The 23,531-nt window shown below is 44.7% G+C and overlaps 1 protein-coding gene across 12 annotated transcripts in view; it reads left to right on the top strand.

Annotated features, from left to right (window-relative positions):
* The window catches only part of LOC137205931 (nephrocystin-1), a 104,913-nt gene that overhangs the window by 54,592 nt on the left and 26,790 nt on the right, over window positions 1-23,531 (top strand). For 5 of the 12 annotated variants that reach the window (XM_067704341.1, XM_067704338.1, XM_067704337.1 and 2 more), the window contains 4 exons: window positions 5,525-5,637; window positions 7,656-7,729; window positions 9,638-9,682; window positions 22,769-22,969. In XM_067704341.1, coding sequence (XP_067560442.1) covers window positions 5,525-5,637; window positions 7,656-7,729; window positions 9,638-9,682; window positions 22,769-22,969 — 433 coding nt within the window. Of the gene's footprint in view, window positions 1-5,524; window positions 5,638-7,655; window positions 7,730-9,637; window positions 9,683-11,125; window positions 12,489-14,914; window positions 15,381-17,132; window positions 17,244-22,182; window positions 22,324-22,768; window positions 22,970-23,531 lie in introns of those variants that run through there. The other 7 variants (XM_067704345.1, XM_067704344.1, XM_067704343.1 and 4 more) reach the window with 4 other exon arrangements.

The raw sequence follows: 23,531 nt of genomic DNA, 5'->3' as shown, positions 1-23,531 counted from the left end.
GTGTTGCTTGCCGGGGGCCCAGTATCATGTTTATTGCCCTTCTGTTGGTCTGTCTGTGAGGTCAGAAGGAAGTATATCTTTACTTCTTCAGCTCAGAGCTTCCTGGTCACCTTGGATTTGGGAAAATCAAAGGATTTCCCTAAAGGAAGCTCTGGTAAAGAGCCAGCAGCGTTGCTTCGTTTTATGGGGAGGTACCAGAAGGAAAGGAGTGCCGGCACTGTGGGCGCTGAAGGCCTCCACTGCAGGCTGGCCGCGATGCCTGCCAGACAGAGCAGGCCGATCTGGGAGAGAAGGGGAGGAGAGAATGGAAGGAAGGTTCCACCCCTTCCCTTCGTAGAATTAATGTCTGTTTTTCAGCATGAGACATGAGTTTGGGCATGCTGCTGAAACACTGCCCACATATCCCATAGACCGGAGGGCGGGGTGTAGAACAACATGGAATCACAGCATGAACACCGAGAAGGCATGTGGTGGCATCGAGGCAGCTTAAATGTTCCCCTGCAGCCAACCTGAAATCTAGGTCAGGGCTATGCACGATCAGAATTTTAGCGGGGCTGGAAAAGGGTGACTTCTGGCTCTGTGCATGAAATGCTCTATATGAATATAAGTGTGGTAAGAGAATCTATCTTGTGTTTTGGGGCATTTCTAGAATGCAAGGGTTAGGGAGTGGTCAAGGATACGTATCTAAATTCTGTGAAACTAGTCATAGGAACTCATTACTCCTGTACCATCCCTGGGGTCACGTTCATTCTGCTCTCTTTCAGCAGGCTGGAAGCCTGGATGTTACCTCTGTGATTAATTTTCCCTTCTAAAATTCTCATCCTAGAAGTTAGAGTGAAGGATTATTTTCTGAAGTTAAAGTCTCCTTTAACTTTAGGTGGTTTCCCTTAGCCCAAAGACATCTTCCTCTTGGTAGAGGACATTGTTTGCAAGGTTTTCGAGATTTCCTATACGCTCATTCTTCATGCTTAGTGACAGAGTTCATGTATTTCTAAAAATAACACAGAAAATGTGTGTTTAGAATGATTCAAGACATTTTCTTGATCATCTGCTAAGGTTAATTCTGGTGCTCAATATTCTCAGTAAGTATTTAGTGTGCACCAGGTGTCAGGTTTTAAAGCACTCACTTGTATTTCCAGATTATATTTTGAAATCTCAATATTTGAAATTTTATTTCTATTTTTTATTCCCAAGTATTTTCTTTTTTTTTTTTTGACTTTTTTTTTTTTTAACATCTTTATTGGGGTATAATTGCTTTACAATGGTGTGTTAGTTTCTGCTTTATAACAAAGTGAATCAGTCATACATAAACATATGTTCCCATATGTCATCCCTGTTGCGTCTCCCTCCCTCCCACCCTCCCTATCCCACCCCTCCAGGCTGTCACAAAGCACCGAGCCAATATCCCTGTGCCATGCGGCTGCTTCCCACTAGCTATCTACCTTACTACGTTTGTTAGTGTGTATATGCCCATGACTCTTTCTCGCCCTGTCACAGCTCACCCTTCCCCCTCCCCATAACCTCAAGTCCGTTCTCTAGGAGGTCTGCGTCTTTATTCCTGCTTTACCCCTAGGTTCTTCATGACATTTTTTTTCTTAAATTCCATATATATGTGTTAGCATACGGTATTTGTCTTTTTCTTTCTGACTTACTTCACTCTGTATGACAGACTCTAGGTCTATCCACCTCATTACAAATAGCTCAATTTCGTTTCTTTTTATGGCTGAGTAATATTCCATTGTATATATGTGCCACATCTTCTTTATCCATTCATCCGATGACGGGCACTTAGGTTGTTTCCATCTCCGGGCTATTGTAAATAGAGCTGCAATGAACATTTTGGTACATGACTCTTTTTGAATTATGGTTTTCTCAGGGTATATGCCCAGTAGTGGGATTGCTGGGTCATATGGTAGTTCTATTTGTAGTTTTTTAAGGAACCTCCATACTGTTCTCCATAGTGGCTGAACCAATTCACATTCCCACCAGCAGTGCAAGAGTGTTCCGTTTTCTCCACACCCTCTCCAGCATTTATTGTTTCTAGATTTTTTGATGATCCAAGTATTTTCTTTCTTTCAATGCTATTAGATATGCTATTAAATGAAATTAAAGTTTTAATTTCCTTTTCAAATTGTTCATTGTTAGTATATAGAAACATGACTGATTTGTGTATGTTGATTTTATATCCTGCAACTTTGCTGCATTTGTTTATTATAACAGTTTTGTGTGTGTGTGTGTGTGTGTGTGTGTGTGTGTGTGTGTTTCCTCTGCATTCGTCACATATCAATGTAACTTCAATATTGAAATCACGTTGTGTGTGAACAGAGATAATTTTACTTCTTTTTTTTCTAACTTATATGCTTTTTATTCATTTTTCTTGCCTGACTGCTCTGGCTAGGGCTTCCAGTAATATGTTGAATAAAAATGGTGAAAACGAACATCCTTGTTTTGATCTTGATCTTGGAGGGAAAGCCTCCAGTCTTCTCCATTGAGTATGAGGTTAGCTATGGGATTTTCACATACAGCCATTATTACGTTGAGATAGTTTTCTTCTATTCCTAGTTTGTTGGGTGTTTTTATTATGAAGATATGTTGCATTTTATCAAATGCTTTCAGCATCAGCTAAGAAAATAACGTGTTTTTTTTTTCCTTGATTCTGTTAGTCTAGTGTATTACATCGATTGATTTTCTTATTTTGAACCATCCTGGCCTTGTAGGAATAAATCCTACTTGGTCATAGTGTATAAAACTTAATGTGCTGTTGAATTATGTTTGCTAGTATTTTGTTGAGGAGTTTTTGCATCAGTGTTCATCAGGGATATTGGTCAGTAGTTTTTTTGTTGTGTCTTTGTCTGGCTTTGGTATCAGGATAATGCTGGCTTCACAGAATGAGTTTGGAAGTATTTCTTTCATTTCAGTGTTTCAGAAGAGTTTGAGAGGGTTTGGTATTAATTCTTCTTTAAATGTTTGGTAGAATTCATCAGTGAAGCCATCTGGTCCTGGGGTTTTCTTTGTTGGCAGGTTTTTGATTACCATTAAGTCTCCTTTCTAGTTATAAGTCTGTTCAGATTTTGTATTTATTATTTAGTCGTGGTAGGTTGTGTGTTTCTAGGAGTATGTCTGTTTTATCTAGATTATCTAATTTGTTGGCATACAATTATTCATAGTCCTCTTTTATAATCCTTTGTAATTTTTGTAAAATCAGTAATAATGTCTCCTTTCATTTCTGATTTTAGTAACTTGAGTCTCTTTTTTTCTTAATCAATCCAGCTAAAGGTTTGTCGATTTTATTTGTCTTTTCAAAGAACCAGCTCTGCTTTCATTGGTTTTCTCTGTAGTTTTCTATTCTCCATTTTGTTCATTTCTGCTCTAATCTTTATTATTTCCTTTCTTCGGCTACCTTCGGGTTTCATTTGTTTTTCTTTTCAAGCTCCTTAAGGTGTAAAGTTAGGTTGGTGATTTGAAATCTTTCTTCTTTTTTAATGTAAGTATTTATAGCTATAAATTTTCCTTCTTAACACTGCTCTCACCGCATCCCATAAGTTTTGGTGTGTTGTATTTTCATTTTATTTGTCTCAAGATATTTTCTGATTTCCCGTGTGATTTCTTCTTTGAGCCATTGGTTGCTTAAAAGTATGTTGTTTGATATCCACATATTTGTGAATTTTCCAGTTTTCCTTCTGCTGTTGATTCCTAGTTTCATTCCATTGTGATCAGAAAATGTACTTTGGGGGCTTCCCTGGTGGCGCAGTGGTTGAGAGTCTGCCTGCCGATGCAGGGGACACGGGTTCGTGCCCGGTCCTGGGGGATCCCACATGCCGCGGAGCGGCTGGGCCCGTGAGCCGTGGCCGCTGAGCCTGCGCGTCCAGAGCCTGTGCTCCGCAGCGGGAGAGGCCACAACGGTGAGAGGCCCGCATACCGCAAAAAAAAAAAAAAAAAGTTGAAAAGAAAATGTACTTTGGAAAAAAGAAAATATACCTTGTATAATTTGTCTTTTAAATTGTTAAGACTTGTTTTGTGGCCTAATGTATGACCACGTATGTTAGGAGAATGTCCTGGAGAATGTCCCATGTGCACTTGAGAAAAATGCGTATTCTGCTATTGGGCAGAGTGTTCTGTATATGTCAGCCAGTTACAGTTGGTCTGCAGTGTTGTTCAAGTTCTCTTTCCTTATTGATCTTCTGACTGGTTGTTCTATCCCTTATTGAAAGTGGGGTATTGAAGTCCGCTACTATGATTGTAGATCTATTTCTCTCTTCACTTTTGTCACTGTTTACTTCATATATTTAGGAGCTCTGATGTCTGTTGTATATGTTTATAACTGTTATATCTTCTTGATGAATTGACCCTTTTATCATTATATAATATCTTTCATAGTAACAGCTTTTTGGCTTAAGGTCTGTCTTGTCTGATGTTAGTATAGCTATCCCTGCTCTCTTTTTCTTTACTATTTGCATGGAATATCTTTAACTATCCTTTCATTTTCAACCTGTGAATGTCCTTAGATCTAGAGTGGGTCTCTTGTAGACACAATATAGTTGGATCCTGTTTTTTTAATCCATTCTGCCAATCTGTGTTTTGGGGTTGGGGAGTTTAATCCATTTACATGTAAAATAATTACTAATAGGGAAGGACTTAATTGCCATTTTGTTATTCGTTTTCTGTATGTTTTAAGGGTATTTTTGTCCCTCCTTTCCTCTCTTCCTGCCTTCCTGTGTTTTTAATTGATTTTTTTGGTAATGATACATTTTGATTTCCTTTTGTGTATATTCTATGCATCTTTTGTGTGTGGTTACCATGAGGATTACACACAACATCCTAAAGGTCTTCCAGTCCATTTTAAGCTGATATCAGTGTAACTTCAATATTGAGATTTTCTTGTCCTTGAGACCTTGCTACAGTATGTGCCAAGCATTGCATTAAGCATTCCACATTTACCTCATTGTAATCCTGTTAGTAACCTGAGATGCAGCTATGACTATCTGTGTTCTGCAAATGAAGAAACCGAAACACAAGGAGAATAAATAATTAACCCCAAATCACATAGCTAGGAGGTAGCACCGCAGAGTCAGAATTCAGTCTGATCTGCCACACCCTCCTGTGTTCCACCCAGCACTGGGAACAGTCTGAACTCGTTTCCTCTGCATTCGTCACATCGGGTGAGGTGGCAACATGGCTTTGTTAAAACTTGTAGCTGACTAGTCCCGTTCTTTCTAAAGCACATAATTGATGACTTTTATTTTTTATTCGACATTTAACATGGCTGTATATGCGAACATGGAAACCCAGGAACGGTAACCCAGAGTCGCAACTTGAAAGTACACACGTAAAAATAAAAGTTTTCTGAAGTTTAACGAGGTCAACTTATAGTGGAAGTTTTCCTCAAACTTATTAAAAATTTTTTTCAATAATGAAGCAAAACTTGAAACTCTTCATTCGAGTAATAAGTATACATTTTAAAAACACCGTAGGTTGGGTCATAGGGGATTGTTTAATGAATACATTTTTTTTTCTTCTTTTATAGTCTACTGCCGGAAACATTAATTGGAAGTATGTGCTCCGTTCATTTGTTGATATTTTATCGCCAGATTCTTGGTGACGTGCTCCTGAAAGACAGGATGAGCATGCACAGTGCTGGTGAGAAGTCTTTGCAGTTTCCTCACGTACAACAGTGCATCATGCTTTGAGTAAATGTAACCTCTGCCAGCCTTTATCTTCTGCTTCTGAAGGTGACATTTGGAATAAAATATTTAGAATAGCATCAGTGTCAACCACTTACTTCAGACGCGAAGCACTGTGCTCAGCGTGCCTCCTGTGTGAGCTCCGGACGTGTTCCGTTCTTTACGATATACACTTTTTACCTTCAGATTCTGGGGACTTGAGATCCTAAATTTCAGATATAATCATATTTTCCTTTAATGTCTTCAATAATGTTTTTACTACGTGTTTGATATGTATATCATCTTTTTTGGAAAGAGACCAAAATTACCCAAAATAACTGGTTCTTAATGCAAGAAGTTTAAAAATCAATAAAATTGGTGAATCCAGGTAAGAGGTGTTCAGCGTTTCTATTTTTATTCTTGCAACTTTTTTGTCAGCTTGAAACTTTTTCCAAGTAAAATGTTAAAAAGTAATTTTAAAAAAATCAGTGAGCTGTCACACATGATTGAACTTGCACAGAGATATGCATGTGTTGTAAGAATTACCTCCAGAGAAAGTTGAATTTTATTGGATATTCTTTATTGAGTGCCTAGTATATGCCAGGCATTGTGCCAGGACCCAGTGATGAATGAGACAGGCACCATCATCCCTACTCTCGTGGAGCAACAGACTTCAAACACAAAATTATATGAATAATCCTTTTCAACCTCAAGTGTTCTGAAGGGAAATACACAACAAGAGCGTACCCTAGGAAGACCTGAATTAATTCATAGGATGAGGGAAGGCTTCTCTGGGCAAGGAATATTTAAGAGAAGACCTGAGAGAGGAGTTAGACATACAGGGGAGATGGGTGGGGGTGGATCCTTTCTGGATAGAGGGACCAGCGTGTCTGAAGACCCAAGGCAAGAAAACCGGAGTGCACTGGAGAGATTGAAATTGAAGGCAGGCCAGTGTGGCTAGAATCGAGTGAGAGGGAGAGAGAGCCCCATGATGACTCGGCTCTCATGGACAAGTGGAGTTCATGGTTAGACACGAGTCCCCTCCCAGGGACACACCACCTGGATAGGTAGGTAGAAATGGAACTACCTAGAGTCAGAGAAGCACCAACATTTCTCAAGGAATAATTGTAATTCTAAAGGAAGGACAGTTTAAGCCTTTTAGTCGTCACTTGCCTCTGAATTTGTTTCAACGACTCCAGAAAAACTTCACGAACGACCCGACTCCTTAAAGAGGAGAAGGCTTATTAGTTTTCCTATAGGTAGGGAGAAGCCTACTCAGAATCGTTGGCTTCATTTGAATCTGCGCATCAGAATAAACTTAGTGAGACCTAGAGAGAGGATTTTTCTCTGCTGAGGACACAAGATTATAGAAGTCATTGCCCTTGCCGTTTCTGAAGTGTCCTTCCTGGTGGGCCTCTTTGCACAGCCCTCCACGTGCCACTATTGATTGTGAAGTATCAGTATTCTCCTGCACAGTATGTAGGCACGTGGTCAGAATCCCCAACTCCTCATTCCTTCCGATGTCATCCAGCACCATCCGTTGGCCCCAGGCTGGGCAGGAGCTGCCCGCCCTCCACCTCCTTTCCCTTGGTGCCCCTCGTTCCCACTCAGCCTCCTGAGAGTGTGGGCGCCTCCTAATTGGAAGATTTCTCTTACCGCACCACACTCATGAGGAGGAAAGAGAGGTTGGAAAAAAAACATAGAAGAACAAAATGTTCTAGTCTTATTCTGTTCAGAGCCACTTTACTCCCACCTAAAAGCTTTACCTACTTGGTACCAGACTCATTTCAGACTTCCCCGGGGTGTGGATATAGGGGCAGATGGAGGCCGAGGGGGCAGCTTCCAGCCCTCCGAGAGGTTAACGTGGGTAGAATGTGTTATCAGCAAATCACGTGGCACAGTCATTTCAATCTGAATGCATGTTTTTATGTCTGTTGCTATAAAACACATTGGCTGAAGTTTATAGAAAATCCTTTCTATTCTTTTGTATTTCAGATTTAATTAGTAATCCAGTGCTGGCCACCTTCCCCAAGCTCCTGGAGCAGCCCGACCTGATGGATGCGCTCAGGGTGGGTAGTGTGCATCATGATGGAAGCCTGGCGGGTCCTAAAGGCGGTTAGACATACTGCACAATGAGTTCTGACACCAGCTGTAGGCTTCTGTGGGGTTCGTTTCTTCCCTATTTGGATGATGTCTCCCGATCCCTGTCTGTTGTCCAGCTAACTTGGTCTCATCTGTCCTTTCTTACTATGGAGGTGACTTCCCCAGGGCTGCCTTCCCTGACCCCGTAAGCAGACGGAGTGCCTGCCTTCTACCCCGTTGCAATCTCCTCCCTATTGTTTGTTCCTTGACTTAAGGTGGCCACCAATTGTGTCCTGAGAGCAAAAATCCAAAATGGTTTGTTAGATAAATTGACTGAGTTTTCAGGGGAGAATCAGGGCCTGCATATCATTTTTATTTTAACTTGAAGTATGTTATCTGTTGTATGAAAAAGCAGCTGGATATTAGGTTGAACCATGTGAAATCTCTAATCTTTAGCCATTTATTGGCCTTCAAAAACGGCAGTTTCACAAAGTTCAACTTAAATATTAGAATCGACAAGTATTAGGCCTGCGACGCAAATACTCGGATAACGTAAGTGCCGTAGGGGATGTGTAATCCAGGTCCTTGCAGATTTAAAGGAGGCAGCATGTAAGGATCAGGAGCCTGTTTCATTAAAGATGTCCTCAGGGAGATGCACCTAATGAAAGCCTGGGGGCCAAGCAGGGTTTCGACATACTGGGACGGGAGAAGAAGACATCACAGGTGGGAGGGTCAGCACAAGCAAACACTCTGAGGCAGGAGGGAAGAGGGCGTGCTCTTGAGGAGAGCAGACGACCCCGCCTGGCCTGTCGGATGTCGTCTGTAGACGGTCAAGGGCGATCTCAGTCTCATCCTGTGGGTGAAGAGTGTGGTAGGTGGTGGGCAATCCATGAAGGGTTTTGCTTTAGGGACCCCGGACAGCACAGAGACGTGGAAAAGCACGTGCGCAGGAGGGAGGGGAGCTGTGTTGGGAGGTGAGTCCTCTTGATAAGGAGGGAGGCCATACAGCCTGGCGGAGTTGGAAGGAGAAGCATCGTCTACAGAGGTTTTTATTAGACTTTGAAACTGATTTCACGTGCTGGTTTGGCTGGGGAGGGGGTGTCAACAGCAATGATGAGGTTTTAGCAAAAAGATGTAAGAAAATGTTCTTGGCATATGCTTATCTGTAATTTCAGACAAGCTCATCTGGCACTATAGTTAGCTAATGCAGAATTTCTCTTTCTTCCCCTATAAAGCATTAGTATATTAATATTTACTCGTTATACAAATCGTACATACATTGATTCATTCAACAGATATTTCACGAGAGCCCGCTATGGCTAAGGCACCATGCTGGGCCCTGGAAGGTCTTTGATTCATACTTCTGTGGGGTTAATTGAACTCTGGGTTTTTTATTTCTTTAAAGAAGCTTTTGTGAAACTTGGTGCACAGATTGGAAATATTTACTTGCAAAGCTGTACTTCATTCTACCTCTCCCTGTCCCCTGTCCTCATCTCGGCAAACAGAATTGTCGAGGAGTATGGTATTTGGCAGAATTGTCTATTTTCATGACTGTCTTACCTTGAAAGCGTAATGGTATTTTATTGTTTAGGTGCTGCGTTGGTGCAGTTTGCACGCATGTGTTAGCGTTGCACTGATTCTCTGTTCTTAAATTAGTTTTGACTTGTAAGCATCACGGGCTTCTGAGGAATCGTTCACTGATGCCTCCCGCCTAGTCAGTCTGGTTCTGGGTCATTAGCACTCGATACCTAATTAGAGATTCACTCCTTACACGTGCAGGATCTGTGCAGCGTTTGTAATCCTGTCCGTAAGTTTAATGACAGAGTGAAGTTGCAGAGGTGTGGCAAAGACTTGTGAATACTCGGATTAACATAATATTTCTGTTTGCTTTTTAGAGTTCCTGGGCTGAGAAAGAGAGTACCTTAAAAAGATCAGAGAAGGTAACGTGACTGTGCACCCCGAGCGTCACACGTTTTGTGCTCCGTGTCTGCCGCACACCCTAATCATGCCTCTTTTTTAGCTGAAGTAACCATGGTCCTAATCCCTCTTGACAGTTAAACGGTGTTATTACGGTTGCAAAGACACCTTCCCAGAAGGGTATGGGTGATGGATTCCAAGTGTAAAAGGAAACACTTGATCGAGACAGTCATTTCAGATCACTGAGTTTATTGAACTGAGGGGAACTTTCTAAGCCAAAGTGTCCCAGTTGGCGATCAAATTTCTCTCATTTAAAAAAAAAAAAAAATTCCCCTAGCTCTCAAAGTCCGTATCAGGTAAGGAGAGGGAAGAAGAAAATTGGCATAAGCTGTAGCACACATTGAAAGCAGGCGTGGCTGTGCTTACGTGGCCGGAGAGTGTGGTCATTACAGAACTTGCGGTGATCAGTGAGTAGTGGCTTGACTGCTCTAGTCTGGGATTGACACACTTTTCTGGTAACGGGCCGGAGAGTAAATATTTTTGGCTTTGCAGGCCACATGTGGTCTGTCTCAAACACCCAGCTCTGCCACTGTAACGCAAGGCAGCTTCAGGCAATATGTAAACACCTGGGCAGGGCTGTTTTCTGTAAAACTATTTCTAAAAAGAGATGGCAGTGGGCTGCATGGGGCCCATGGTCCATGGTTTTAGGACGACTAATCTGAACTTTTCATTATCCTCAAGGAATCACGGGAGAACAAAGACACTAAAAATTGAAAAAAAAAAAGTGTATATATGGTATCCTTATTTGAGTTTTTGTTTGACTAAAACTGGCAGGTTTAATGCCCTTCTAGCTTGGCAGTGGACAGGTGCTGGGCCTCGGGCCTGTAGGAGCTGCCTCTCCACACACGGTAGCCTGCGGGGGCCACGTCGCAGTGGAGACCGCCACCCCGGCTGTGATGCCCACCCCGGCTGGGAGCCGGGCCGCTGCCCGTGTGGGTGTTGCCCAGCTCTTGTTAAGGGGAGGCGGGGCTGACAACACATTCCTACTGCTTGGGGCTCCCTTCTCTGGATTTCACGCAGAGCCCTTGCTACCCTTCCCCCGTATCACCTTGGCCTCATTCAGCAATACAGCTGACTTCACATCGTGTCTTAGTTCCGTTTACCTGGAACCGCACCCTCGTCCCCGGAATTAGACTCTGGCACCCCATCTGCTTGATGGAATGTCCATGGCACTCAGGGGGCACTCTGGCCTCAAGGAGCCCCTTGCAGACCCTCAGAGAGAACCACTTGTCTCTCTCCGCGGTGACTCCTGTTGTGTCCATGTCCTGACTGAGCTGCCAGACACTGACGCACCTCCCTCCCACCCCCTAGACGGCTTCTAGTTAACAGAGCTCGTCCAGTGTAACACTTGAGGAGTAACGAGCTGGGTCCACTCACAGTCACTGGTGGTGCCGGTGTTTTCGCAGAGAGACAAGGAGCTCCAGAAGGCCGTGTTCCTCCTGGTTTACCACGACTGCGCGCTTCCCCTCCTCCACTCTGCGCTCCTGCCTCCGTTCAGGTGGGCAGAGGAGGAGACCGAGGCCGCGCGATGGAAGGTCATCGCCGACTTCCTCAAGCAAAGCCAAGAAAACGAGGGCGCCCTCCAGGCTCTGCTGTCGCCAGCGGGGCTCCATGAGCCTTTCGACATTTCAGAGCAGACCTATGACTTCTTGGGTGAGATAAGAAAGGTCGCAGCCTGACAGCGGTGCCCCTTGACCTTCCACTTCCCGCTGAATCTGATAGACCCTCCATGACAACCTGCATCACGTGAGAAAACCAGAAGTAACTGTCCCATCATAACCTAGGCTTTATTCTTTTTTGTTCAGGCCACATTCTATAAGAAATATTTATCTGGTAATTTGAATATGTGTTAATACAATGAAGTAAATTTTTATGAGAAATACTATTATATCTAAATTTAAAGAATTTTTTTTCAAAAACCAACTAACAAACTTTTGTTTTTCTTTTTCTTTTTTATTGAGTATAGTTGATTTACCATATTATGAAAGTTTCAGGTGTACAATATAGTGATTAACAATTTTTAAAGATTATACTCCATTTAAAGTTATTAATACTGGCTGTATTCCCTGTGCTGTACAATATATCCTTGTAGCTTATTTATTTTATACTTAATAGTTGTGCCTCTTAATCCCCTACCCCTATCTTGCCTCCCCACTGGTAACCACTAATTTGTTCTCTAAATCTGTGAGTCTGTTTCTTCTTTTCTTATTGAAGTATAGTTGGTTTACAATGTTGTGTTAATTTCTTCTGTATAGCAAAGTGACTCAGTTATACATATATATACACTCTTTTTTATATTCTTTTCCATTATGGCTTACCATAGGATATTGGATATAGTTCCCTCTGCTATGCAGTAGGACCTTGTTGTCCGTCCATTCTGTATGTAATACCAAGTAACAAATTTAAGTTAACTGTATCTATAGATTTATATGGAAGCAAGATTTTATCAAAAGCTAAATTTATGACTATTCAAGGAAGTGAAAATATAATCTACAGACTAGGAGAAGATATTTGCAAATGACATATCTGATAAGAGTCTAGGACCCAGAATATATTAAATATATGATTTTGCTAATAAACTTTGTGTTGTGAAATGTAGGGGAAATCAGAGTAATCTATTTGAGAAAGTTGTGCTATTAATCACTGAATTCAGTCTAATATTTGAATGTGGTTTATTCTAATTAGATATAAAAACAGAATCTAGTTTTACCTTTTCAAGTCCATATAATTGGTGCTCTTAAAAAGAAAATAAAACAAAACAAAAAAACACCTCCAGGCTTTGGGGACTAAGTTACCCCACCCCTGTGTCAAAGAACAAAGATTTTGTTGCATTTCAAATAAACCTGTGACTGCCAGTGAATTGTCCCAAGCCTTCACTGTGAGTGATAACAGTACGGCTGGCGTTTGTTGAGTGCCTGCTGCGTAGTTCTCATTTACTAGGTTAGCGCTCACAGCTACTACAGGAGGCCAGCACTGGTGTTTTCCTGTATTACTACAGCTGAAGAAACAGGCCAGGCAGATTCGATAATTTTCCTAAAGTCAGAGCTAGTAAGTGGCACAGCTAATGTACCTCGTAGAGACACCATGTATCATCTACAACCTAAGACACTCGCCTCATCAGTGCAAACATTTAAGAATTGCATGTGAAAATAAAACATGAGAAGGCTATTGGAAGAAAAAGACGATCAAATTAGAGTTTAACCTAAACTGTCAGAGCACCAACTGAGGAACTTTTCTGGACAGCGTGCTGCCTTAGAGGAGGCATTTACTGTTAGAGACCCATTGTATTATGAAACTCCTGGGCTACATCTTTAGTCAGCTTCCGCTAAACCCTTAACCGAAACCCAACGTGGGCCTTCATCTCCGAACTTAACATGGGAAAGGGCTTCCAGCCACAGCTGTCATGAGAGAACATGGCCTCGGAGAAAAGATTTCACTACGTCTCCACCGCCCCCCCAGACCCCACCCCACGCCCTCAGTGACGTGTGGGAAACCATCATGACGAGCTGCCTGTCCCCTTCCCAGGGCAGTGCCTCTCTCCCTCTGGGACCATGGCCCTCCACAGCTCCTGCTGCAGGAGAGGGGGTCCCGCCTGTGTAAATGGAGGTGGCGAGCGTATGTACAGAGATTTCCCGGTTCTGTCAGAGTTGTCTCATCTTAGGTCCCTACTGTCTGCTTTGAGAGAACATGAAACCATGTCACTCCCCGTTGCGAAGGTCATTTTTCTGTAGACTCTTTAATTCCTAACTGCCACCTTTTACTTTTTCTAATCATTTAGCTTATTCTTAGCATCAAGCCAGAGGTGGGGCATTCTGAGTGAAAGAAAATATTGCTGGTGAATTCCTTTCAGTGAATGCACGGCGTGGAGCGAGGGAGCTTTCCTTAGAGGGTGTTTTCACAGACTGTCTTTTGTGTTCATTTGAAATGTGTCGTGCTTGACCAATGCGGCCAACTTCAGGGTTTCTGACACATAAGCAAAACACTGAGACAGGAGAGAAAACAGTTTCAGTCATGCTCAGGCCCAAAAGGAAGGCGCGGAGGCAGTTGGCCCGCAAGGAGGAGGCTGTTCGCAGGGGTGAGCGTGTCTCTGCCATCGAGAGGCTGAAGTTCCCTCCTCAGTCAGTGGAGGCTTTTTTTTCCAAAACAATGAAACCTCTCTGGCTTTATAATGCCACCTTTTAGCTTCCAAAACAGGAAGAGGCTGTCAAGGAGCCAAAAACATCGTGGAAATGAGTCCTTGGGGGTCCGCATGTCAAGGAGCGTGACTTGGCAACACACCGACTTAACCGAGAACTGAAGCGGGGGAGCGGCAAGACGGCAGCAAGTATGGGGTGCCTCCCTGTGAGGGGGGGTCCCCACATCAGAATCACAGGTCGGGGCAGGGGGACCTTCCCTGGCGGTCCAGTGGTTAAGACTCCACCTTCCAGTGCAGGGGGTGCGGGTTCGATCCCTGCTCGGGGAGCCAAGATCCCACATGCCTCGCAGCCAGAAAACCAAAGCAAAAAACAGAAGCAATATTGTAACAAATTCAATAGAGACTTTAAAAATGGTCCACATCAAAAAAGAAAAAATCTTAAAAAAAAAGAAAAAAGAACCATTGTGGAGGACAGGGGGATTGGCCCGCTCCCTCCACCTCCAGCCTCATACAATGGATCGAGCATCACATCCATCAGATCTGCTGGAGGCGGAAAATGTTGCAATTCCCTGGCCTGGGGGGCCAGTCTGGATGGCAGGAGACGGGGCATGTACTACGGAGCAGGTACCACCTCAGTCGCCAGTGGTTTTATGGTCTAAGATTGAGGCCAGAACAACTCACAAGGGAGTGGTTGAAATGCATGATACCACATACAAACGGAGCAGGTTTAACTTGCCACCCCAGCAGCATCTGGGAAACCTCCAGGGACCAGGGAGGGCGCTGGAAGTGTCATCTGCCAGCCCAGGGCTTTGTCAGTTTACAGTGTTACAGGACATCCTTTGCTGTGGACTTGGTCACTTCCTCTGGTGTGAAGCATTCCAAGCTGGGAGGTTTTCTCTGGGCGTGGAGGTGACCAGAGCTGGCTGGAACCTAACTGCTTTGTGTTCTGCTTCCTCAAAACAGAGAATCTGAGACAGATCCCTACTGATTGAAGGCACCGTACATCTGAGGTTTATAATCGCCCATTCGTTCGTTCATTCATTCATTATGTATTTGCTGAGCACCTACTATGCTCCAGGCACAGCATTCGGCTTGGAGGACCCGGTGGGAGCAGCCCTGATGAGATCCCTGTCCTGACTTGCAGTGCACGATGTGGACGTAATCACACATGAGAACCATGAAGAAGGGCACAGACTGCTGGAAGGGCCTCTCGCTGTGTCTTTCCGTTGTTGCTGTGATATTTAAATTCCAGCCATCCCATGTCTGCAGGGTTAAGAGCCCTGAAGCGGGCACTGAGTAAGCGATCAGCACAGGTGGTCCTTCTTACTGCGCTCTCTCTCCCCAGACGCCGCCATCCCACGTTGGGGACCAGCTGGCTTCCACTCAGTTTTTGGATGAATCCCTCACTCTCTGAACTCCCACCATTCGCTGTCTGAAACTCAGGAATATGTGGATTTAATAACATGTGGATCCTTCAAGAGCCAGACTTGCTGGCGGAAATTCTGATACATGAAGGCAGTAATCGAGTAATCACAGATGGACGGGGAGGGATGGGAGGAGTGATAAATGAATGGTGAGTGAAGGGCTGTGCCATGATGTGTAGGAAAACGGAGGCCTCGGAATTTATGTCTCAGTGACTGACACTGAATGAGGGCGTGCAGGCGTGCAGGCAGAGTATAAAATGGAAACCAGAAATCACGGATGGAAAACAGCTTTCACTCGGGACTTTGGTAATATGGCCCTTGGGTAGTCCATTTCTCGTGCTCTGGAGACAGACTGGACCTTAACCTGCTCATTTGTATTTGACTTTGCCAACAAAGATTAACTTTGCCGAACTTCGCCCTTTCGAAGAGGCCACTTTGGGGAGATAACAAAAAAGGCTCCAGACTTTCTGAGCCATTCTCCAGGGAGGTCTCTCTAGATGACCCAATCATTATCCCATGAGTCCGTCCTTTTTCCTGCCAGCTGTCCTTTGACCCTGAAGCCTTCTGTGCCTGCCCAGACCCCAAGGACACTGGGAACCAGACTCAGTTCTTCCTAACGGCCACAAATAGCATTAACCGCAGCCTCCTCCCAAGCCTGGTGCTGTGGTTGTGTGCATTCTAACTCCCCCATTTGGGAGGCAGATTGATTTGTAGAGATAGTAGCTGCAATCCAGCTGTGTCTGAATGAGCAGGCCAGAGCCAGTGAGACATGAGTGTCCCTGCAGGGTGAAGGGGGAGGGCTGGGCTCCTCCTTCTACAGGGGGAAGCAAGTGCATGGACATCTGGTGCATTTGCTGTCCAATATCCATAGACTTCTGGTAGCTCCACCCCCCCTTCTCCTTCTGGAGGAGCCCCTGCCACTACACCACACCCTTTGATCCCTTTCATCACAGCTCCAGGAGGGGCTATGATTGGCTCAAGAAGATCAGGATATGCCACTCCCCTGGTCACAGTGATTGGATTAAGAATGGGCCAATAGAGAGCAAACCCCAGATTTATTCTAGAGCCCTCTCCTTCCCTGCCCAGTGTAGCAGGAGATGTGAGATGTGGAGCCACTGTGTATTGCAGCAATTTTACTACTGGGAAGTGAAAGCCTAGAGCTGTGTGTACATGGGGGTAGCACCGAGTGAGGTTAAGAACAAAGCCAACGGTAGTGACAGCGACAGGCAGGCAGGGCTGACCAAACAGGGGGTCTTAGGTCCTTGGTAGCATTGTTTGAGTCCCTGGATCAAGCCTCACCTGAAGCCAACATTCCCCCAACTTCTCACTTACCTGAGGTAATAAATTCCCTTGGTTGTTAGAGCCAGTTGGGATGGGTTCTTCTAACACGTGCAGTGGGAAGAATGGATACGCTGTCCCTTCTCCAAGCATCTCTGGCTTTCTCCTGGCCTGCCCCTTATCTGTCAGGCAACCAATAAATCTTTTATGAAAAATGTATAAGGCAATTTATTGGTGGGGAGAGAGTTTGAGGAAGAAGAGACAAAAAAAAAAAAAGAGAAAAGCAGTTGTCTCCAAAGTCTTTCTGACGGAGAGGGTCGATTCAATCATTCGAAAACATTTATTGAGTGCTTACTGTGTGCCAGGCAATATTCAATACAAACAGAGTTACTGCTCCTCCAAAGCCAACATCCGAGGGAGGGCAGGGGCGGGAGACAAACAATATGCAAATGAGTCAATAAACAAAAATACGAGGTAGTGATAAGTGCTATACAGAGAATCAAACCAGGCTGGTAGAGTTTTGGTTCTGGTCAAATAGTGATGGGTATTCTACCCTTTCCTCCCCACTGAATGCAGCTAAAGCCCTGGACAGGATGCGTGAAACAGCTTTCCGAGGACTCTGAAAAATCAGTAGAAGTGGGACTATTTGGGAAACAAACCAGAATTGAAAATACTACCAAAGTGGTGGTGAGTTTCCCATTTTTTCCCTCCAGATTCTTCAGGCCTGGGCTCAGACAACATGAAACCTAGAACTGTGTACAGGATACAGACCAAAAACGTCTCCGAAAAAGCCCTCCATTTCTGGGCTTAGGAATGGGAAAGAGAGCCCATATAGGGCAGAGAGAGTGTAGAAAACCCCTGTTTATTTGTGGAGTTTTTTCCGTTCTTTCCTGCCCCCAGGCAATCTAGTGACAGTAGGGGTGACAATGGCAGTGGCAGCCAGACAAGTGACTAAACTCTAAGGAAGGGCACGCTTCTCTCTGACCAAAGGAACTGTGGTCCTAAGAGCATGGGGGGAAATCCTTCCTTCTTTCTCTTTCTCTGTGTAAATATATCTTGTTGCTTTTTGTCACAGTACAGCAGGGAAAGTAAAACCCTGGCTTTTTAGCCAGGGGACCAAGGTGAGGGTGGAGGGGTCAGGATCACCTGGGAACTGGAAAGTGTGGGGGGATCATGGGGAGGAGGGAGCTAGAGAAAGTGATCCCATAAAGTAGTGTGTGAATGTCTTAGCTGCCCCTAAAGAGCATGCCAAAGGATTTTAGAACGAGCAGCACGGTCCCAGATGAGCCTAGGTCCAAGACTAGCACACACACCAAACAGATCTCAATAGCACTGCAAAGCCTTAAAAACTGAACTGACATTGTTCAGGTGGTTTCAGACCAGAGAAGGTAGACAGGAACTTACTTGCAGCCTGCATCTAGCCAGTTTGGTCACCTGCTAAAGCAAACAAAAATTCAACATTTTCTATAGGATTTAAAGAAGACCCATAATCCTATAACATAATATTCAAAATGTCCAAGGTAAAATCCACAATTACTTGATATTTGAAGCCCCAGGAAAATCTCTCAAAGGGGAAAGAGGAAAGGACAATAAGAGACAACAAGTCTGAGATGACATGGTTGTTGGAATTGAGACATTAAAGCAGCTGTTATAATCATGCTCTAAGAAGTAAGGGCAAATCCCCTCGAAATGAATAGTCTCGTCAGAGAAACAGATGATATAGAAAGAACCAGATTGAAGTTTTAGAAACAAAAAATACAATAACCAAAATGAAAAAGATTAATTGGATGAACTCCATAACAGTATGCAGATGATAGGAAAGTCAGTAAATTTAAAGATACTTCAATAGGTCAACATAAATCAATACAGATAGATCAATACAAATTGTCCAGTTGAACAATAGAAAGGAAATAGATTGAAAAAATAAACAAATCCTTAAGAACCCATGGGACAATGCCAAAAGGTCTAACATTCTTGTAACCAGAGTCTCAGTAGGAGGGGAGAAATAGTGTAGTACAGGAAAAAAAAGTTTTTTTGAAGAAATAATGGCTGAAAACTTTAAAAATTTGATGAAAGACTTAAAAGTTACAGATTCCAGAAACTTAGTGAACAACAAAAAAAAACTCAGGGAAAGCCATGCACAGCCATATCAGAATCAAACTATAAAACTAAACACGAAGAAAAAAAAAAAGTCTTGAAAGCAACCAAAGCAAAACAATGCATTCAACAGAGGGAACAACAGTTTGAATTACTGAGAATTTCTCATCAAAACCAGAGGCCAAAACATTTCTTAAGTGCTGAAAGAAAAAACAAAACTGGCAACCCAGAATTCTATATTCTGCAACAATACCCTATAGGAACGAAGGTGGAATTAAGACATTCTCAGATGAAGGAAAACTAAGGGAATCTATTGTCAACAGACTTGCTCTGAAAGAAATGCTAAATGAAGTTCTTCAGGCAGAAGGGAAATGATACCAAAGGAAAGCTTGGAACATCAAGAATGAAGGAACAGCAACAGAAATGGTAAATATCTGGGTAAACAGATTAATTTTTTCTCTTAAGTAAGTTCTTTAAAATATGTATGATGGTTGAAAGCAAAAAACATAACATTGTCTGATGGGGTTTTCAACGTATGCATTTATAACATGAATGACAACTACAACTGAAAAGAAGAGGGTAAAGGGACCTATATGTTCTTCACTCCATCCGAAGTGGCAAAGTACTCTTGAGTTGACTGGAAAGTTAAGTACGTATACTGTAAATCCTAGAGCAACTTCTAAACAAATAATACAAAGAGACATGGTAAAAAACTCAATAGATGAATTAAGATGGAATAATAAAAATGTTTTTAAAATCCAAAAGGAGGCCCAAAAGATGAAAGAAAGAAATGAAACACAGAGCAAACAAATAAAAAACAAAAAATGAAATAGTAGACCAAAATCCAAATATATCAATAATTACATTAAATGTAAATAGTCTAAAAATACCAATTAAAGGCAGCAAATTGTTGGGAGTTCTCTAGTGGTCCAGTGGTCAGGACACAGCACTTTCACTGCCATGGCCGAGGGTTCAATCCCTGGTCTGGGAACTAAGATCCCACAAGCTGTGTGGCACAGACAAAAAAAAAAAAAAAGCAGCAAATTGCAAAACGGATTAAAAACAAAGGCCCAACTCTGTCATAACCACACACACCCCATTATAAATATAGTGATATAGGTAAGTTAGAAGTAAAACAGTGGGAACATATATATCACGCAAACACCAAGTGTATTATAATAAACATGCAAACATCAATTATAAGCAACAGTATTTGCATACATTGTTGGTGGGAGTATAAATGGTTTAACCACTTTGAAAAATAGCTTGACATTATCTAAAAACGCACACCACATGACCCACAATTCCATTCCTGAGATATTCCCAATAAAAATGCATACCTAGATGCCCTGAAAGATATGTTCTAGAATTTTCATAACAGTGTTACTAATTAAGACCCCAAATTGAAATAACCCAAATGTTCATAAACAATAGAATGAGTAAAGTGTAGAATATTTATACAATGGAATACTGTGCAGCAGTGAGTGAACTACAGCAGCACACAACAACGTGGATGAGTTTCCCAGGCATAATGTTGGGCGAAAGAAGCCAGCCGCACAGAAATTCATTCAGAATCAAGCAGAACTGACTGATAGGGTTAGACATCATGGGAGCAGACATCTGGGGAGAAGGGAGGGCGAAATGACTGGGTGGCGTCTGGCAACGTTCTATTTCTTGCTCTGGGTGGTGGTTTCATGGTCTGTATGTTTTGTGCATTTTTTCTGTAAGCATATTATACATCAACAAAAACAATTTTGAAATGATTTTTTAAAATCAGAATGGAGGGACTTCCCTGGTGGCACAGTGGTTAAGAATCCACCTGTGAATGCAGGGGACACAGGTTCGATCCCTGGTCTGGGGAGATCCTACGTGCCGCGGAGCAGCTAAGCCCGTGCGCCACAATGACTGAGCCTGCACTCTAGAGCCTGCGAGCCACGACTACTGAGCCCGAGTGCTGCAACTACTGAAGCCCACACGCCTAGAGCCCGTGCTCTGCAACAAGAGAAGCCACTGCAGTGAGAAGCCCGCACACCGCAATGAAGAGTAGCCCCCGCTGGCCACAACTAGAGAAAGCCCGCGTGCAGCAATGAAGACCCAACGCAGCCAAAAATAAATAAAAATTTAAAAAATATCAGGATGGAAATATTAACAGAGGAGGTGCTGGTCTTACTATGGAAAGGAGAAGCAAAGAGAAGTGATTTCAGGATTAGAATTAGATGAACAACTACTTGTTAAGCGTCTGCCGTTAGCCAGAACTGTCCTGGAAGTTTTCAAATAGACTATATCTCATTTAACTCGCCCCAACACACAAAGGAGAAAATGTGACCCGCAGCCTCACACCAGGCTCTGGCCTTGTCTCACAGTGCATTCACACCTACAGCCCCAGCGAGGCATCAGCTGGACTGGAAGGCGAAGATGTTCTCACAGCTCTAAACTTCTGTCCGTCCCGGCATCCCATTGCCTGTGGTGCATTATGAATCCTACAGCTTTCTTATGAAGAGCCTCAGTAGATTGTGCTATACTTCATCGCATATAATAAAACATGACTTGGCTACATGTAAAATGTTTAAAATATGCCAAATTTTTTACAGCCTTGTTTTGTCACATCTTCCCTTCTAAACATACGAATTGTCTCAGAAGGTAGAAGTGGCCCAGGCCCTGTCCAGGTTCTGGTATTAACTCTACTTCACAGTCCGAGAAAGGTTATTTTCCTTCTTGTTTTCCCTGAGCTGTTCCCACAGACTATGTGCCATGTTGTCGGTGGCTGAGTCCAGGGTATCCTACAGCCCAAGAGAGTGGCCACGGCTGATTTACAACAGTCTGGAGAGGGGGCAAGAGGTGGGATTCCTGGGGCAGTGCCTGCTGTGCTGGGTTCATCCTGCAAATGAGGTGGGGCTGGAAAGCAGGTGGGATCAGGGCCTCACTTCCCCGCTAGATCCCCCCAGGCCTGAAGGAGGGCATGACCGGGCTGGCTTGACGTTTACTCCATGTGCCCTTTGCCTCTCTTTGCAGTGACTTTGCTTTGGGCTCATTTGTCCAAACTCCCCTGTCCCCTGGCTCTCACCCAGCTCTCTCCCAACCAGGCAGAGGCCCAGCAGATTGCTACCCCAACCTGTGCCCGGGAGGGCCGGCCCTGGTTGTTCAGGAACTGGCCTCTTGTGGTGGACATCTCCTGACCCCAGCACACAGAGCAGTCCTCCCACATCCCCTCCACTCCAGGGCTGAGGCCACGGAGGGCAGGGAGAATGGACCTCCAAACCCCAGCATCCCCAGCAGACTTTGGGGCACCAGGCCTTCCTGCAGGGTGGCAGATTCTCAGATGGACAGGCAAAGGGCCCACATCTCCAGGCCCTTTCTTTAGAGGGAAAGGAGCCACTTGGTCGCTAGGTCACAGCCCTGGAGCTCGGCCAGTAGGCAGGCGGAAGGCAGGAAGGAAACGCTTGGCCCCAAGCCTGGCTCCTGAAGCACCGGCTGGGGTGCTGGGGCAGGGAGGGGGTACCCACTGGGGCGGATTCTTCCCAGAGAGGGAGGCCTCCTCCGCTGGGAGAGAAAAGTAGGAGAGGAGGATGGTGACAAGAGTGCAGAGAGAGAAGGAAGTGCTACGTCCCCAGGACCGGGCAGGAGCTGGAAGGGAGGGCGGCTCCTCGCCCTCCGGCTTGAGGCCCCCAAGGTGGAGAAGGCAGGAGCAGGGCATGCTGTGACCTTGACTTGACCTGGCAGATTCTTGGTCTCCTCACTTGGAAAAGGGGCAACCCGGTCACGTGCCGGGCTGTGGGGAGCACCAGAGCTGACTGCGGATTTCTTGGCTCCTAGTAGCTCTTCAATAAACGGTCCTTGTTATTCAAGCGGCTCAGCCTGTATTCTGGGCACCCGGTTGGGGTGGTGGCTGTAGCTGGCCTCCCCTGGAGTAGCATGCCTGGGATTCAAAACTTCCTTAGGAGGAAAAGTCTAGGAAGAGGCTCCAGCTCTCCTTCCTTAGCGACTCTGCCCCAGCCCGGGCGAAAGCCTGTCTGATGCACAAACCGCATTTCACTGAGGATTCTCTTGGCTGGAGCCAGTGGAAGGACCTGCTGGGCTGGAACGGTTTTTTTTTTTTTTTTTTTTTTTCCTTCCAGGCAACGTCCTCTGATGGGTGTGTCGGGCAGGAGGTGATATTTGAAGGGCTGCGGGCACGGGCTGTGGAGCCAGGGCGCCAGGCAGTGGGTGAGAGCATGGCCTCCCGCGACCCACCTCCCACCAGCTACACCCAGCCCGAAGTACCCTCGAGGATCGCGCTGTTCCTCACCATCCCCTACGCCTTCTTCTTGCCCGAGCTGGTGAGTGGGGCCGTGGGGGCCACCTTCGTAAAGTGGGGGCTGGGAGATGCCGGCCTGGAGCTGGAAGCAGCTCCCTGGGGAAGGGGCTCCAAGGCCAGAGCTGCCGTGGCCTCCAGTCTCCCCCATGCGGCTCCAGGCTGGGTGTCCCCTAATCCTTCCCTGAGCACCTCTGGGCTTCTGCAGCATGGGTGGGTCACCTGCTCCCCAAATGAAACCCACCGGGGTAACTGGGCAGGCGACCTGGTGATCGGAGGTGTGGGCGAACTGCTCAAGTATCCTGGGTCCTCAGGAAGATGTTGGGAACGGACTTTTATGATGTGGTTTCTTTTCTCCAACTACTTGTTGTTTGTGCTTTTCTAAAGTTCACAACGGGGGCACTCTGTCTTTCCTTCTGAGAGCAGCTCTTGCAAGATTTTCTTAATTGTCACGTCAGCTAACCTTGAACTTGGAGTTGTGTGGCAAGTTGCTTATGACAAGATCTGCCATAGAGCAGTCGTGTGAGATGCCCTGGGTGCTCTCCACGACCTGTCACTGCTTTCCTCTCCGGGTCCCTGCAGCTGAA

The sequence above is a fragment of the Pseudorca crassidens genome, chromosome 14 (genome assembly GCF_039906515.1).
Source record: "Pseudorca crassidens isolate mPseCra1 chromosome 14, mPseCra1.hap1, whole genome shotgun sequence".
Taxonomy (NCBI): Eukaryota; Metazoa; Chordata; class Mammalia; order Artiodactyla; family Delphinidae; genus Pseudorca; species Pseudorca crassidens.
The sequence above is the reverse complement of the archived record's forward strand: the minus strand, read 5'-3'. Positions and strand labels throughout refer to the sequence as shown.